The 18,655-nt window shown below is 42.8% G+C and overlaps 1 protein-coding gene across 1 annotated transcript in view; it reads right to left on the bottom strand.

Moving 5' to 3' along the window:
- The window catches only part of gpm6ab (glycoprotein M6Ab), a 227,850-nt gene that overhangs the window by 33,517 nt on the left and 175,678 nt on the right, over positions 1 to 18,655 (bottom strand). The window contains exons 2-3 of the mRNA XM_048527800.2: positions 18,437 to 18,629; positions 10,429 to 10,585 (exon numbers count right to left, since the gene is read on the bottom strand). Of these exons, the coding sequence (XP_048383757.1) occupies positions 10,429 to 10,585; positions 18,437 to 18,629 (350 nt within the window). The remainder of the gene's footprint in view (positions 1 to 10,428; positions 10,586 to 18,436; positions 18,630 to 18,655) is intronic.

Raw genomic sequence — 18,655 nt, 5'->3', positions numbered from 1 at the left:
GGGTGGAAGCAGAAATCTTCAACCCTTTTAAAAGTTAGCATAATCTGTAGCCGAAGCTTTGTAACCTGGGGGTTACACACCAAATACAGGAGATTGCAATTAGAATTGGGTGGTTTATTTATTTGCTTTTTTACTGACCATCACAGACACAATGGGCTAAATGGCCTCTTTCCATGCTATAAATTGCCTGTGGTTCCACAGTCGCTTAAATTTTGAAGCACAAGTCAGGAAACTTAAGACATAAACATTTCACAATTTAATTCACATAGATCACTATTTTTTGTTATATTAACAGTTATATATTCCATCCCTCTTAATGACACATTGCAATTTCACTCTCCAGCTCAATAGCCCTATGTGGAAGTCTCTCAAGATGCAGGAACTACTGCAATTGTCTTAGATCATACTGATGTCCATGAGCTCCCAGTTACTGCAGTCTACAATACATCATCAGTCATGAAAAGTTTTTTTTTCTGAGCTCTTAAAACACATAACTGTCCAATTTTATCCAATAAAATTTATTATATTCCGACCTCAAAGTTCTTTCTGTTTTATTGTTTACTTTCAACTCAAACATCTTATGCTGAATTTCACTGCTCAGAAATGGGCTTTATTGGCTCGGCTAATGTTTGTGCTCAATACAGACTTTTTCCCACCCCTCTTCATTTTTCCGATAAGCACGTTCTTCCATTCCTTTATCCCTTGTGTGCATACTTAACTTCTAGCTTCTTAAAGGCACCTATACAATTTTATTCAACTGCTCCATGTGCTAGCAACTGTCTAGAGCAAAATAAAAGTTTCTCCAAAACTTTAATGAGTTTGACTCCAATTTTCATATTCTACCAGGTTTATCCAATAATACTCCTAACCTCTAAAAGGAATATTTGGGCAAGTATTAAAATCTCTGGAGCATTACTGTAAATCATTCTGCCGGGTTGCTTCTCAGAACGTAATTACTGTTCAAGTTCCATCCTTAAGGACTCATGTTTTTAGAATCCCTGTTAAATAGAAGTATTTCTTTCATGCTTACGCCATCAAGCCCCTTCATTATTTTAAACATGTCTACTCATATACCCATCACGTTCTAATTTTCACAGGAAAGAGCTCAAGGCTGTTTAGTCCCTCCTGATAATTAAAACATATCAGGTCCTTGACATTGCATTTCAGAGGCTGTACATAAATCATCTGTTGAAAAGTTCACAGTAAACATCAGTTGAAGAAATCAGAGATACAGAATCATCATAAAAAAATCCAGTTCATGCCTGCTCTTAACTAATGAGGCAGAAGCAGATTTCTCACCTTTAACCAATTCCCATCCCCTTTCATTTGGAATATAAGTAGTCATGGATCAAATGGTTATTTTTTGACTACTGCCTATGAGAATAATCTGGCAGAGCAAATTGTCCAATTATTCCAAGGTCAACTGTGAGGAATTGAAAACTGCTTTGTCCTGCTCCACCAGATTACCATCTGTAAAAACTCAACTGAATGAAGCAAAACTACCTGCCACCATAACGTTGGTTCTGCAAAAATGGATATTGAAACAATGGAGAAAGTGCAGAAAAGACTTAGAAGAATATGACCTTCATTGTGAGAATGCAAATACCTGGAATTCTGCTTTTTGACAAAACTACTTTTGGGGGGAAGAAAGTTCCTGATTTCCTCGAATATGTGTGTGAGAAGAAGTTGTTCCTGTTACTGCTGGTGACTGATCCAGCCTTTATTTTGGGGTTATTCTCCCCTTGTCCTGAACACCGAGCAGAAGAAATGTTCTTTCTATTATTTTTAGGCACCTTCAACATTCTAATTGGTTTGTCCTTTTACAGATTGTAGAGATGTCTTTGCATACCCTTTGAGCAGGGAACACTTGAACATGAGCCTCCTGATCCAGAATAAGGGACACGACCAAATATTTTGAACAACCTTTTTTCGGAGATGCATTGCTGGTGCAAATGGGACTCGAACACAGGTCTCCTGGCTCAAAGATCAGTTGAGATGACTGGTCTGTTTCTCTGCCGTGAATTCATGTGTTGTGCTGGTACTGTGCTAAATTTCCACCTGGGAACTCAATCCGTTTCTATTTTCCTTGTCTTACTTGGTGAGTGTAATTGGTAAAACACAATCATCACCTGCCTTTCTAAGATTTGAACTGCGTACTACATAAACGTATCCCTCTGCATATGGGATAAGCTTTAAATAGGAAGAATTATACTGTAGCCAAGTGCTCGGAAGAGGCCATTATTCTTATGTGACAAGTTCTCAGTATTAACTGTGCCTTTGGACAGGTATTTAATGGTTGAGGGAGGGACAAATAACTAAACAGCCATCAGTGCCTGTTGCTGCTTACATCCGAGCAGCAGGCTGTATATGATACTTTGGGCATTGAGCTGAAAGCAAGTCACAGTCCCATTCAGAATGCTGTGCACTGCACCACAGTATTATCTTTCAAAATTACTTTCCCAAAGAGGAACAGTGGGAAATCTTACAGTGCAAAATAGCATTAAAAATGTCCAAACCTGTAAGGCATAGATATGCTTCCTTAGGTTTGACTCTACATTTTACAGAGTAATGAATAAAGTACAATTGCAGAAATCCAACTTTCACTGGACCATGGCCTAGAGGGATAAAAGATAGGGAAATATGGTTTGTGAAAGATTAGCTTCATTTGACGAATAATGAAAAATAGAGAGATTAATTTTTATTAACATCATTTCATTTTTATTAACACCCATCTCCCGAAAGAGTACATTTGCTTTCTTAGCCAATCCCTCAGCATTGACGATGATTTGCTTTCACTCCAATTCAATGGGCTCTGTGAGTAAGTCTAACATTTGATCAGTAGATACTGTAAACTGTGGGCTAGATGGCACTTGAAAGGTTGAGCAGGTGAAATGTTTTGAGGTCTGTGTTACTCCCTACAAAGCCTTAACTTTGCCTCTGCAGGCTCAAGATAAAGTCTTTCAACGTGTTAACTACTCTCCCAAAGAGAGCTGTTCATTTTGCTCAGCCACGGTGCAGGACCTGCCATGATATAGTGAAGATTTTTGATCTCTCCAGGGTTGCCTTGAGAACATCCCCAAAATGTTGCTGCAGCCCTCTTGGACATCTCCAGCTGCCGTGACGTTCTGAGTAAAATAACCGGTTTGTGAGTCTGCTGCCTGGTCTATGAGCCACATGTTCACCCAGCAAAGCTTGTTTTGAGTGATATGCAACTCAACGCAGGACATATTAACTTAAAAGATGACATGCTTGTTCTGAAATTTTTCTGTCGTTGTTCTTACTGAACAGCTGCAGTGCATACGTCATCAGTAAATTGATGTGAATGATAACTGCCTGGGAAGAGATTTAAATAAATGGGTTGACTTTTGAGCCAGTCAAGGTAAACATTGATGTTCTCCTCCTGAAATATATGAATTACTGGTTGTGAGATACTGAAATAAATGTGGTGCAACATTTTATTTGCCAGCTATTTTCTTTACAAGGAAAAATAATTTGTTCCAATCTTGCAATTTTTTGAATTACCCAGGAGTCTGGAGATTTTTTAGTTCCTTTCCACTTTGTCATTGGCAACTTTTCAGCCAATCGGAGATAACTTGCAAACCAATCATCATCATGCTCTCCTGAAATTTGGCATTCTTGTGTTTATCCTGAAGAGTGCAAGATGTAAAATGCAAGATGTAAGTGTCAAAGAAGCTGCATCAAAAGCAAAAGTGAAGACACCAAAAAATAAAGAAGGTTCAATCAATGCAGCATTGACTTTGAGAGGTGTGAGAGAGAGCCAGGTCCTGTAGAAATAGTTCAGAATAGTTAGAACTATATCTGCAACTTTTCAAAAGGTATCCAGTAAGGTACTGCATGTAACGTTACTTAATAATGTTAAGAGACAACATGTTGGGGTAGTACATTGGCAAGGACAGAGGACTGGCTAATTATAGAAAATAGAGAACTAGAATAAAGGAGACATTTTCAGAATGGCAACCTGTAACTAGCAGAATACTTTAAGGATGAATCTTGGGGCCACATTCTTGACAATTTCTATCAATGAGTTCTACAACAGAAGTAAATTTACTATCGCTAAATTAGTGGATGACTTGAAAATAGTTGGGAACGCAATTGGTGAGGATGGTATAATGTGAATACAGAAGAACATAAACATATTAACTGAGTGTGCAAAACAGGTCAGATGGAATATAATGTGGGGAAATGCAAGGCTATGTGCTTTGACAGGAAGAACAGAGGAGCTGAATATTATTTAAACAGGGATAGACTACTGAATGTTGTAGCACAGGAGGATTTGGGGGCCTTGCTGCATGAGTCACAAAAAAATAGCATACAACTTCATCTGGTATTAAATAAGTTCTGGCTTTATTTCAGTTGGAATGAAATATAGAAGTACTAAAGTCTTGCTAATTAGAATGCACCTAGAATACACAGTTTTGGTTACCTTGTCTACTGGCTTTGGAGACAGTTCAGAGAAGATTTACTAAGTTGGTCTAAATTTGGAAAGACTTTTTAATGAGGAGAGGTTGAGTAGATTGGGCTCTGATTTCTGAAGCAAGGTCACTAGAACTGAAATGTTGACTCTGCTTTCTCTCCACAATTGTTTACTGACCTGCTGAGTTTTCCCAGCATTTTTCTGTTTTTATTTGAGTATATTGGACTTACAATCATTGAAGTATAAAAGAATGAGGTGATCTTATTGAAATATACAAGGTTTTCAGAGGGTTTGACCAGCGGATGCTGAAAGATTGTTTCCTTTGTGGAAGAGCCTTGGACAAGAATACATAATCTTGGAGTAAAGGGTCCCTAATTGAATACACATATGAGAAGGAATTTCTTCTCTCAGTAGATAGTGAATCTATCACAGTTCTTTACCACAGAGGGCTATCAAGGCTGGTTCATGGCTGAGATGGACAGATTTCTGATCATTAAGGGCTTCTGGGAAAAGGCAAGAAGGTGGAGTTTAGGAGTACCATATCAGCTCAGACCTCAATGGATGGTGGAGCAGACTCAATAGGCTGAATGCCCTATTTTTGATCCTACATCTTATGGTCTTGTTATCAAATCTTTCCTCATAGGAAAACCTTGCCAATCCAGAAACTAATCTGGAGAATTTTCATTACACTCTATCTATAAAGTGTATGTCTTTCTTTATGTAAGGAGATTGAAATTGTACACAATACTCTCGTACTGTATATAATTGCAGCAATCTGTACTTTTCACTGGATTCTCTAGCAATAAAGGCCAACATAAAGTTTGCTTCCTAATTCCTTGCTGCAGCTGCTGTTAGCTTTCTATGACTCATCAAGAAGGTGTGTTTGGGAGATGATCGAGGCTAGTGATAAAATCATGGAATGGTTCGAGAACCAGCATGAAAATGAGAAAAGTGTAAAACTTGTTCTTTTGCTGCAGCAATTCAGAAATTTAAATTGTCAATGACAAAAATTTGCAAATCAATGACCAACTGAGTAATGTTTTAGTTTGGGCAAACCATCATCATCACTGTGATAAGCAGTAGGCAATTCCATCCCTCGAGCCTGCTTCACCATTTAATACAATCATGGCTGTTTCCATCTCAGCCTTAACTCCATTTCCCGCACACTTTCCTTCAACCCATTACGAAAGAAAAACCAGTCTGCCTCCTCCTGCAATCTAACCAATGACTTGGCATCATCCACATTCTGGGGTTAGTGAATTCCACAGATTCACAACCATTTGAGAGAAGTGACTTCTGTCACTCTCAAAATGTGTTGCACTTCTGTCCTGTTGGTGAGTCCATAAGACCATAAGACATAGGAGTGGAAGTAAGGCCATTTGGCCCATCATGTCCACTCCGTCATTTAAATCATGGCTGATGGGCATTTCAACTCCACTTCCCTGCACTCTCCCCGTAGCCCTTGATTCCTTCTGAGATCAAGAATTTGTTGATCTCTGCCTTCAGCTTAACTTGTCAATGCCCACCTAAACTGAACCAGTCCCATTTGCCTGTGTTTGGCCCATATTCCTCTAAACCTTACCGACCTATGTACCTGTCCAAATGTGATTTAAGTGTTACAATTGTACTCAACTCTACTCAACTCAACTTCCTCTGGTAGCTTGTTCCATTAATGTAACATCCCCTTACGGTGATAATGCTGACTCTCATGTCCCTTTTAAATCTTTCTCCTCTCACCTTAAACCTATGCCCTCTAATTTTGGACTCCTCTACCCTAAGGAAAAGACCTTGGCTATTCATCTTGTCTATGCTGGTCATGATTTTATAAACATCTACAAGGCTGAACCGCAACCTCCCAAACTCCAGTGATTAAAGACCCAGCATATCCAGCCTCTCCTTATAATTCATACCCTCCCATCTCAGTAACATCCTTGCAAATTTTCTGTGTACCATTTCCAGTTTAATAACATTCTTCCTATAGCAGAGAGACCAGGATTGTGTGCAATACTCCAAAAGTGGCCGTACCAATGTCTTGCACAGCCGCAACACAGTGTCTGAACTCCTGAAACCTATGCTCTGATCGATGAAAGCAAGCCTGGCAGAAATTCAATACGTAGCGGATATCAAACTGGCAAGAGGCTACTCTGAAATGTCAACTGCCACCAAATCAGGTTGCGTGATTACACATTCTGAGCATTTTTTGCTTTCTTTGTCTTATTGGCAATCTTACTCCTGCATTTAAATTCAGCACAATGCTTTTGCTGAAGGACCTCTTAATCATTTTCCTGCTGTTAATTTCAATCTATAGTTTATATTGATGAATTGGGAATTGCACAAAAGAAGGCACTGCTGCTTAAATGTAGCACACCCCGAGAATAGCTGATAGATTCTGCAACTATCAAATAAGTAGAAGTGGAATATTGTGAGGTATACAGTGAAAGAGAGTGTGAAAAACAGAATGACAGAGCATAGAGGATGCTATTTGAATTATTGTGCCTTTGCAAGATTGAATAACTGCAATCATTTTATCTTTGGCAGGTGGTGACACTGTGTGCTACTGGCAATGCCAATGGACACTCTTGTCACATATCAAGTGATTGTTACTTTAGATTTTCATCATATCCTTATGACTGCGTGATCAATGCCTGTTCACATCTAATGCATTTTAGCAACATTCTTTAGAAGCTGCCCGACTGTAACGAGTAATCTTTTGGGATTCTGTTTTTGTTTTTGTTTTGTGAAATTTGTTGCAAGGCCAGATAGTTTGAGTCCTTTTTCCACAAATAAAACAGAGCTGTGCTGAAATAAGTTGAATGAGGATTGACAGACACAGTTCCAGCTTATTCTTGATTTTATTGGCAGATTCCTGCTATGTTATATCGATAGTAACAGAGGCAGATAAGCAAGTAAAACAAAAGAAAGAACTGTAAATTCTGGAGATCTGAAACAAATAAAAACAGAAATTGCTGAAGAAACTCAGCAGGTTTGGCAGCAACTGTTGAGAGTCGGTCCAGATGAAGGGTCATTGGACTTGAAAAGTTAACTCTGTTTTCTCAACATAGGTGAGTTTCTTTTGCAATTTTTGATAGATGAGGAAGTTAAATGTTTGCTTTGCTGATTCCTCACTACTTATCTAAAATATTTGTCACTGATTGTGCAGGGCTTTGGAAGAGTTTCTGCCCTGACCAGGAATATTGCACAGTTGTCTCCTTTCCTTTGCAGGTGGTGATGCTTCAATGTTCCTGCTGTGCTTGGCAGGAACGTAAATTCTGAGGTGTATGGTGAAAGGCTAGGTAAGAAGCTGGTGGAAGGACCAGATGTGTGGCAGATAAACATGAAAACACAATGTATAAACTTGAAAACAACATGAAACTAATGGAGTGCCACCCTTAATTATTTACAATACACATTAATTCCAGTTTACTGTTGCTAGGTTTTAAGATGGCACAAAAGTAGGTGGGAAGGCAAGTGGAGAGGACAACATAAAGAGGCTGCAGAGGGATATGGACAAGTTAAGTGATTAGCAAAGACTTGAAAAATGGAATTTAATGTGGGAAAATGTGATGTTATGCACTTTGCTTGGAAGCATAAAAGAGCTGAATATTCTTTAAAAGCAGAAAGACTGCAGAAAGTTACAGGACAGAAGGTTTGGGTCCTTATGCATGAATCACAGAAAAGCTAGTATTCAAGTTCACCAAGCAACTGGGAAAGAATGAAATGTAAGCCTTTATTTCAAAAGGAAAGGAACATAAAAATAGGAAGGTCCAGCTAAAACTATATAAGGTTCTCATCAGCCCACACAGCCAGAATGCTGTAAAGAATTCAGGGCCCCTTATCTAAGGAAATATATACTGACTTTTAAGGTGTTAGGAGGAAGGTATAGAGGAGACATCAGAGGGAGGTTCTTCACCCAGAGAGTTGTGAGCGCATGGAATAGTTTACCAGTGGTAGTCGTGGAAGCAGAGTCATTAGTGACATTTAAGCGACTGCTACACATGCACATGGACAGCAGTGAATTGAGGGGAATGTAGGTTAGGTTATTTTATTTTTGGATTAGGATTATTCCACGGCACAACATCGTGGGCCGAAGGGCCTGTACTGTGCTGTACTTTTCTATGTTCTATGTAGTCCAGAGGAAGTGCAAGAGATTGAACCTCTGTGTGGAGTTACTGTTTTATGAGGAGAGTTTGAGTATGTTGTGCCTTGTATCATTGGCATTTAGAAGAATAAGAGATCAGCTTATTGAAATGGACAAGTTTTTTAGGGGACTTCATCGGACAAATGCAGAGAGGTTGTTTCTCCTTATGAGAGAATAAGGGGGCTCATATTTAACACAGAGATGAGGAGAAATTTCTTGGCTTGAAGGGTAGCAAATTTGTGTAATTCTTTACACAGAGGTTTATTGAGGCTGGGTTGTCAAGAATATTCATGGCTGAGACAGACAGCTTTCTAAAATGATATGGGGAAAAGGCAGAAACGTGGAGTTGAGAGTTTTCAGTTCAGCCACCGTCTCATAAAATAGCAGAACACACTCAATGGGCTGAATGGCCTACTTCTGTCCCCATATCTAATGCTCTTAGGAGGTGAGTTACTCCCCACAGAATTCCCAACCTTTAATCTTGTTGCCCCTATATTTGTGTGGCTGGTTCAGTCAGGAGTCTCGTCAAATGTTGCTCTGTGATGTTGATGGTAGAAGACTTGAAGATGGTAATATTTTGGTAATGTTAAGAGCAGGTAATTAAACTCCCTCTTGTTGGAAATATTCAGTGACTGACACTTGTGTGGCATAAATATTACTCGCCATTTATCAGTCTAAGCCTGACATTTTGTCTAGGTTTTTCTGCGTTGCCTCATGAATTGTGAACTGAACTAAATGTTGTGCATTTGTCAGCAAACAGCTATACATCTGACCTTATGATGGAGGGAACAAGATTGATGCCAGGTAAGCCATTTTTAATGCAAATGTAGACAGGTCCCTGACTAACCATTGAGTCAAAAATTATTGGGGGAAGGTGAGAACGAGGAGTTGGTTCTATCTGCCATGATCAAATTGAATTAAGGGTTGAGGTGCCGTATGCCCTATTTTGCTCCTAATTTGGACGTTTGTATGTTCTAAAGATGTTTGCACCTGTGATGCTGCCCAAAGGAATCCCTGTAGCAATGTCTGGTGCTGAGATGTTTGGTACCAAACAATCACATGCGTGTTTCTATGGCTATGGGTGCAACAACAGCAAGTTCCACACAAACCAGCAATCTGCTCCTCCTCCACCCCACTCCTCCTCCTTCCCCCTTTTTCCTTGGCCAACACCTCAAATCCAATGGCTGTAGTTTTCCTAGACCTCTTTGGTGCTACTATCTGTGGCCAGTGCTACTTTCGAGGCCAGTCACTCTCACTTGACCTCTGGTGCTCAGGCTTTGGCCCAAGGCGCTAATGAGATCTGGAGCCAAGTGGCAATGCAGAAGTTGACTTTGACATATATCATTATTCCTCAGGATTTGTTGCAACTGCAGGGAATATCAAATTCCAATGTTTTGTTTTTTTTTTGATACGCAAAGACTGTACAGAAATGTTTGAGCACCTGTGAATGTCGGCACAGGTTTCGAATGAATAAAGTATATTTTTGCAATAGAAAGCTATTCCTTGGGGTCACTGGGACAAGATTATGAAACTTTTTACCTAACAGCAATGAAAGAGCACCTTAAGCACAATGACATCTGTAGGTTAACTGGTTTAGTCCTGACAACCAGCTTTCTCAAGGGCGTCTAGTGATTGACAACAAACCCTGGCTTTAGTAGCCCTGGCTGTATGCTTAGACTGAGCTAAAAATGGTAGTGGCAGATGGAAGCTTCAATGAGCCCACGATGCCAAAGAACAAATCTTAACTAATGCCTTTGTCAAGCATCATGACAAAGCATTATGGGTTACACGCAAACAGCTTTCATATACGTTCAAAATAGATCGAAATTCTGGTTTTGACGAAAACAATATATACCCAGCCACTAACGCAACGACCGCAGGTGGTGATTTTGAAGTCTCCATAAAGATCCTTAATGGCACCAGTTGTAAAAAATCCTTCGACCATCAGCAGAATGCCGTATACAAAGAAGGCAGCTGCCACACCATAGATGACATACTTGAAGATATCAATCCTGCAAAGTCAAATGTATAGGGATTAACTCACAAAGATTATGGTAGAATAGCAGTACACACACACTTCAACTGGCATCACCAACATGTTCTATCACGAGCAGTTCTCGTACTTGTTTCCAATTTAAGCAATAGAGAGAAAGGAATCGATGCAAGTAGGTCATATGATTCAGAGTCCACTCTATCCCTCTGCCTTTGGAGATACCTTACCCCAGGACAAAGTTTAATTTCAATTCGTGCAGATGATAAGAAGCGAACATTTAAACATGTGGTACATTTCCTTCCATTTAGAATGGAGTGTCATTCAGTATGTCTGACAGTTCAAGCCAGGGAAATAGAAACAAAATTTATTTAAAAGCCGCAGTAACAGGGGCCCATTTATCATTTTCTCTTGAGATAAAAGTTAGACCTATTTTCTGATATAACAAAGTGTGGAGTTGGATGAACACAGCAGGCCAAACAGCATCTCAGGAGCACAAAAGCTGATGGATGGGGATGGGGAGAGGGAACTGGAATAAATAGGGAGAGAGGGGGAGGCGGACCGAAGATGGAGAGAAAAGAAGATAGGTGGAGAGAGGAAAGGTGGGGAGGTAGGGAGGGGATAGGTCAGTCCAGGGAAGATGGACAGGTCAAGGAGGTGGGATGAGGTTAGTAGGTAGGAAATGGAGGTGCGGCTTGAGGTGGCAGGAAGGGATGGGTGAGAGGAAGAACAGGTTAGGGAAGCAGAGACAGGCTGGGCTGGTTTTGGGATGCAGTGAGGGGACAGGACGAGCTGGGGTGGTTTTGGGATGCCGTGGGGAAAGGGGAGATTTTGAAGCTGGTGAAGTCCACATTGATACCATTGGGCTGCAGGGTTCCCAAGCGGAATATGAGTTGCTGTTCCTGCAACCTTTGGGTGGTATCATTGTGGCACTGCAGGAGGCTCATGATGGACATGTCGTCTGAGGAATGGGAGAGTTAAAATGGTTTGCGAGTGGGAGGTGCAGTTGTTTGTTGCGAACCGAGTGGAGGTGTTCTACAAAGCGGTCCCCAAGCCTCTGCTTGGTTTCCCCAATGTAGACAAAGCTACACCGGGTGCAATGGATACAATATACCACATTGGCAGATGTGCAGGTGAACATCTGTTTGATATGGAAGGTCATCTTGGAGACTGGGATGGGGGCGAGGGAGGAGGTGTGGGGGCAAGTGTAGCACTTCCTGCGGTTGCAGGGGAAGGTGCCGGGTGTGGTGGGGTTGGAGGGGAGTGTGGAGCGGACAAGGGAGTCGCGGAGAGAGTGGTCTCTCCGGAAGGCAGACAAGGGTGGGGATGGAAAAATGTCTTGGGTGGTGGGGTCGGATTGTAGATGGCGGAAGTGTCGGAGGATGATACGTTGTATCCGGAGGTTGGTGGGATGGTATGTGAGAACGAGGATGATCCTCTGGGGGCGGTTGTGGCGGGGGCAGGGTGTGAGGGATGTGTTGCAGGAAATGTGGTCGAGGGCGTTCTCGACCACTGCGGGGGGAAAGTTGCGGTCCTGGAAAAACACAGACATCTGGGATGTGCGGGAGTGGAATGATTCGTCCTGGGAGCAAATGCGGCAGATGAAGAGGAATCGGGAATAGGGGATGGAATTTTTGCAGGAGGGTGAGTGGGAAGAGGTGTATTCTAGGTAGCTGTGGGAGTCAGTGGGCTTGAAATGGACATCAGTTTCTAGCTGGTTGCCTGAGATGGAGACTGAGAGGTCCAGGGAGGTGAGGGATGTGTTGGAGATAGTCTAGATGAACTTGAGGTTGGGGTGGAAGGTGTTGGTAAAGTGGATGAACTGTTCGAGCTCCTCTGGGGAGCAAGAGGCGGCGCCGATACAGTCATCAATGTAACGGAGGAAGAGGTGGGGTTTGGGGCCTGTGTAGGTGCTGAAGAGGGACTGTTCCATGTAACCTACAAAGAGGCAGGCATAGCTTGGGCCCATGTGGGTACCCATGGCCACCCCCTTGGTCTGTAGGAAGTGGGAGGAATCGAAAGAGAAGTTGTTGAGGGTGAGGACGAGTTCGGCTAGGCGGATGAGGGTGTTGGTGGAGGGGGATTGGTCAGGCCTGCGGGACAGGAAGAAGCGGAGGGCCTTGAGCCCATCTGCATGAGGAATACAGGTGTATAGGGACTGCACGTCCATGATGAAAATGAAGTGTTGGGTGCCGGGGAATTGGAAGTCATGGAGGAGGTGGAGGGTGTGGTTGGTGTCACGGATGTAGGTGGGGAGTTCCTGGACCAAAGGGGAGAAAATGGAGTCCAGATAGGCGGAGATGAGTTCGGTGGAGCAGGAACAGGCTGAGACAATGGGTCGATAGGGCAGGCAGGTTTGTGGATTTTGGGAAGGAGATAGAAACGGGCTGTGCGGGGCTGGGGAAAAATGAGGTTGGAGGCTAGGGGTGGGAGGTCCCCTGAGGTGATGAGGTCATGGATGGTGTTGGAGATGATGGTTTGGTGCTCGGGGGTGTGGTCATGATCAAGGGGGCAGTAGGAGGAGGTGTCAAGGTCCTCCGCTTCTTCCTGTCCCGCAGACCCAACGAATCCCCCTCCACCGACACCCTCATCCGCCTAGCCGAACTCGTCCTCACCCTCAACAACTTCTCTTTCAATTCCTCCCACTTCCTACAGACAAAGGGGGTGGCCATGCGTACCCACATGGGCCCAAGCTATGCCTGCCTCTTTGTAGGTTACATGGAACAGTCCCTCTTCCGCACCTACACAGGCCCCAAACCCCACCTCTTCCTCCGTTACATTGATGACTGTATCGGCGCCGCCTCTTGCTCCCCAGAGGAGCTCGAACAGTTCATCCACTTTACCAACACCTTTCACCCCAACCTCAAGTTCACCTGGGCCATCTCTAACACATCCCTCACCTTTAGTCTCCATCTCAGGCAACCAGCTAGAAACTGATGTCCATTTCAAGCCCACCGACTCCCACAGCTACCTAGAATACACCTCCGCCCATCCACCCTCCTGCAAAAATTCCATCCCTTATTCCCAATTCCTCTGCCTCTGCCGCATTTGCTCCCAGGATGAAGCATTCCACTCCTGCACATCCCAGATGTCCATGTTTTTCCAGGACCGCAACTTTACCCCCGCAGTGGTCGAGAACGCCCTCGACCATGTCTCCCACATTTCCCGCAACACATCCCTCACACCCCGCCCCCGCCACAACCGCCCCCAGAGGATCACCCTCATTCTCACATACCACCCCACCAACATCTGGATACAACGTATCATCCTCCAACACTTCCGCCATCTACAATCCGACCCCACCACCCAAGACATTTTTCCATCCCCACCCTTGTCTGCCTTCCGGAGAGACCACTCTCTCCATGACTCCCTTGTCTGCTCCACACTCCCCTCCAACCCCACCACACCCGGCACCTTCCCCTGCAACCGCAGGAAATGCTACACTTGCCCCCACACCTCCTCCCTCACCCCTATCCCAGGCCCCAGGATGACCTTCCATATCAAACAGATGTTCACCTGCACATCTGCCAATGTGGTATATTGTATCCATTGCACCCGGTGTGGCTTCCTCTACATTGGGGACACCAAGCAGAGGCTTGGGGACCGCTTTGCAGAACACCTCCACTCGGTTCGCAACAAACAACTGCAACTCCCAGTCGCGAACCATTTCAACTCCCCCTCCCATTCCTCAGATGACATGTCCATCATGGGCCTCCTGCAGTGCCACAATGATGCCACCCGAAGGTTGCAGGAACAGCAACTCATATTCCACTTGGGAACTCTGCAGCCCAAATGGTATCAATGTGGACTTCACAAACTTCAAACTCTCCCCTTCTCCCATTGCATCCCAAAACCAGCCCAGTTCTTCCCCTCCCCCCACTGCATCCCAAAACCAGCCCAGCCTGTCTCTGCTTCCCTAACCTGTTCTTCCTCTCACCCATCCCTTCCTTCCACCTCAAGCCGCACCTCCATTTCCTACCTACCACCTCCTCCCGCCTCCTTGACCTGTCCATCTTCCCTAGACTGCCCTATCCCCTCCCTACCTCCCCACCTGTACTCTCCTCTCTACCTATCTTGTTTTCTCTCCATCTTCGGTCCGCCTCCCACTCTCTCCCTATTTATTCCAGTTCCCTCTCCCCATCCCCCTCTCTGTTGAAGGGTCTAGGCCCGAAACGTCAGCTTTTGTGTTCTTGAGATGCTGCTTGGCCTGCTGTGTTCATCCAGCTCCACACTTTGTTATCAAGGGTATAATTGGTCCGTTTCTGCTCTGGCCTTAATGTAACTAATATCAAGACAGAATCAATACAAGATAGTGTACATGGAGGATGATAGTTCAAAGCTGTTTGTTATCATGGATTATTTCTTTCTACAGTCACAGTGTTTTACAACAAGTGAGAAGTAATATTTTTCCAACATTTGTGTGTTGTTTGAAGGCAGGAATTGTAGGCCTGTAAGTCTAATATCGGTAGTGAGGACAATACTCAAATCCATTATCAATTAATTTATAGTAGAGCATTTAGAAAGCGCTGGCAGGATCTGACAGAATGAGCATGGATTTATGAAGGGGAAATCATGCTTGACAAATCTGTGGAAGTTTATGAAGATGTAACTACTAGCATTGATAAGGAGGAGCCAGTCGATGTGGTATATTTAGGCATTCAGAAAGCGTTTGATTAAGTCTCACTTAAGAGATTATTGTGCAAGATTAAAACGCATGGGATTGGAGGAAGTGTATTGAGGTGGATACAAAACTGGTTGGTGGAGAGGAAACAAAGAGTAAGAATTCATAGGTCCTTTTCAAATTGGCAGGAGGTAACTTGAGGAGTGCTGCAGGAATTGGTGCTGGAAACCCAGCTATTCACAATATATATTAATGATTTAGATGAGAGGGCAAAATGTAACATCTCAAAGTTTGCAGATGATGCCAAGTTGGGTGGTAGGATGAACTGTGATGGGGATGCAGAGATACTTCAGCATGGTCGAGACAGATTGGGTGAGCGATTAAATGAATGGTAGATGCCGTATAATTTGGATAAGTGTGAGGTTATTCATTTTGGAAGCAAAAACAAGGAGGCAGATTACTGCCTGAATGGCTGTAAATCGGGAGAGGGGAGTGTGCAGCGGGACCTGAGTGCTTGTGCACCAGTCGCTGAAGGTAAACATGCAGGTGCAGCAGGCGGTAAAGAAGGCAAATGGTATGTTGGTCTTCATTACGAGATGTTTTGAATACAGGAGGAGGAATGTATTTTTATAGTTATACAGGACCTTGGTGAGACCATACCTGGAATAATGTGTGTAGTTTCGGCACCGTTTTCTGAAGAAGGATACCTTTGTTCTTGAAGGTTTACCAGGATTCTGGGAATGGCAGGACAGATATTTGAGGAGAGATTGACGAGGTTAGGGCTGTTTTTGCTAGAGTTCAGATGAATAATGGGGAAATCTCACAGAGACTTATAAAATTCAAACAGGATTAGATAGGGTAGATGCAGGGAGGATGGATTTGGGGTAGATGATTTAAGACAGAGATGAGGAGATATTTCTCCACCCAAAGAGTGGTGAGCTTGTAGCTTCATTACCACAGGATGTAGTTGATGCCAAAACATTTAATGTGTTCAAGAGGCGACGAGATCTAACACTTGAGGTGAATGTGTTCAAAGGTTATGGGGAGAAAGCAGGTTAGGATATTGAGTTGGATGATCAGCCATAAAAGTGATGAATGGTGGAGCAGGATCAAAGGGCCGAATGGCCTCCTCCTGCTCCTATCTTCTATGTTTCTACACGGAGACTTGTGTCCTCACTCTGGTTCTCACACAGTAGGTAAACTACGGAAAACTCAGTTCTAAAATATTCGTTTTCATGTTACAGTAAATCGCTCATCAAATCTGAAGTTTTTTAATATTTCGCTCATTCATCAGCTCAGAATTTTTAGTTGGAAGCCTCCCCATAGGTGCTCAATAACACAATGGCCTTTTTTCCATCCGTGAGGAGATGTACATGGTTTTCAAAGATTGGACTTTGATGCTAGTTTGGGAGAAGATCTTGTTTAATAATCAAACAAGACTGGAGTTCATGCTCAGTCTATTTGTAAAGCTGTTTTATTCTCCATCTGTTAGAAAGGTACATATTATTGCTGAGGAGATAATTCGCCAGAAATCAGTGGCCATCTCGTGTGTCAAAACGACAGAGGTGCAATATTTAGGTGGTGATTATCAGTGAGGCATAGAAGCATCCCATGATATCAATCCTTATTCTGACTCCAGTGGATCTGAGGAACATTGGTTAGACGAAGTAACTGTGACTGATTTCCCATTTCAGGAACTGTGAGAAGTCAGTCTTATCATTATGTCCAATACTCTCTTGGATGGTGTCAACTAAACCTGTAAATCGTACCTAGCACCTATTGGTCTGTATGTTGAGATCAGCTTTCAGTTAGAGCCATAACATTATGGCTTGCACTGTAATCTTTTCTTAAACTGGGAACCTGAAAGTAATGAAATAGCTCAAAGTGCAAACTACTGTTAGGACAGCATTAACTAACTTCTTACCAAGCGGTTTCAGATAAAACTGAATTATGTTAACAAAAGAGCAATAGTGATTATTTTTACTTAGCAATTATTTTTAGATATTCATGGCTTCTGCATGTGTGTTTAGGAATTCATTCACAGGATGCAGGCACTGCTGGTTAGGCCAGGATTTATTTATTTAATAGAATCTGTCTAATTCCTTGATGTGTGGAGGTGACAGTGTTGGACTGGGGTGGACAAGGTCAGAAGTTACATCCCACCAGGTTATATTCCAATGAGTTTATTTGAAATCGCAAGCTTTCGAAGCAGCTCTGAAAGCTTGTGTTTACAAATAATCTAGTTGGACTATAACCTGGTGTAGTGTGATTTTTGACTTTATCTAATTCCTAATCACCTATGGGTCAGTTAAAATTCAACCACTTTGATGTGGATCTGGAGTCACAAGAAGGTCAGACCACGTAAAAATGGCAGATTTCCTTCCTGAAAGGACATTAATGAATCAAATAGGTTTTAAAGAACAATCAAGAATGGTCACCATTAAGTTTTTTTTTCAGATTTTTACTGCATTCAAATTTCACCATCTGCCTTAGTGGGGTTTGAACCCTTGAACTCAGAACATTAGTTTGGAGTTCAGGATTATTGTCACAACAACATGGTCACGACACCTCCACCTGGCTATTTGTTTATAAGTTAAGTATGTTTAAACTGTTGTTGGAATGATTTTATAATCTGTCCTACTGATGTTGGTTTCGGGACGAGTACTAGGTCAACAGATATGGCTGCCCATTCTTCGATGAAATAATGCTGTCAGACTCTTGTTTAACATATCTAGGTATTTGTGCCCCTGGTCAGTGCTGCCTTGTGAGTCAGAATGATTTTCTCATGTCTCTGGAGTGAAAAGAGTCCTGAACTCACAACTCTCTTTTTCTCCAAAATGGGATATGTGCATTGCTTGTGCGGCTGGAATTTAATATCCGTTCCCAATTCCCCAGAAGGCTATTAAGAGTCAACCACATTGTTGGCACATGTAGGCCAGAATACGTAAGGATGGAAAACATTAGTGAACCAGTTGGGTTTGTATGACTATTGACAGGGTCACCACTATGCTCACTTTTAAATTCCAGATTTTTACAGAATTTGGACATCATCACCTACCATCATGGGATTTGAACCAAAGTCCCAGAATATTAACTTCAAGTTCTGGATTACCAGAGCAATGGCATTAATGTTATACAACCTCTCTTGACTCAGAGCCAAGCAGGGTCAGCAAATGAGCCGTCACTGACCCAATGCACCTGAGGTCTTTGCAAAACCAAGACCAGAGAATGGATATGAAGCGGAATACTTACATAGTGAAAATATCTATGGCATCTCCAGCACCTTTTACCACCTCAAAGTTATTCTGCAGGATTGTGACTGTTCCAGAGAGGGCTTCATGACCACAGCCACAGAATAGGGCCACACCAGCATACAGTAGGATAGTGGCTATCAGCGATGCATAGGGAATACCACCCAGACACTTGATGCAACACTCGAAGCACCCTGAGGAAAAACGACAAAATAATTTA

Source organism: Stegostoma tigrinum, chromosome 3 (genome assembly GCF_030684315.1).
Source record: "Stegostoma tigrinum isolate sSteTig4 chromosome 3, sSteTig4.hap1, whole genome shotgun sequence".
Lineage (NCBI taxonomy): Eukaryota > Metazoa > Chordata > Chondrichthyes > Orectolobiformes > Stegostomatidae > Stegostoma > Stegostoma tigrinum.
Note: the sequence above shows the minus strand (reverse complement) of the source record. Positions and strands in the feature narration are given on the sequence as shown.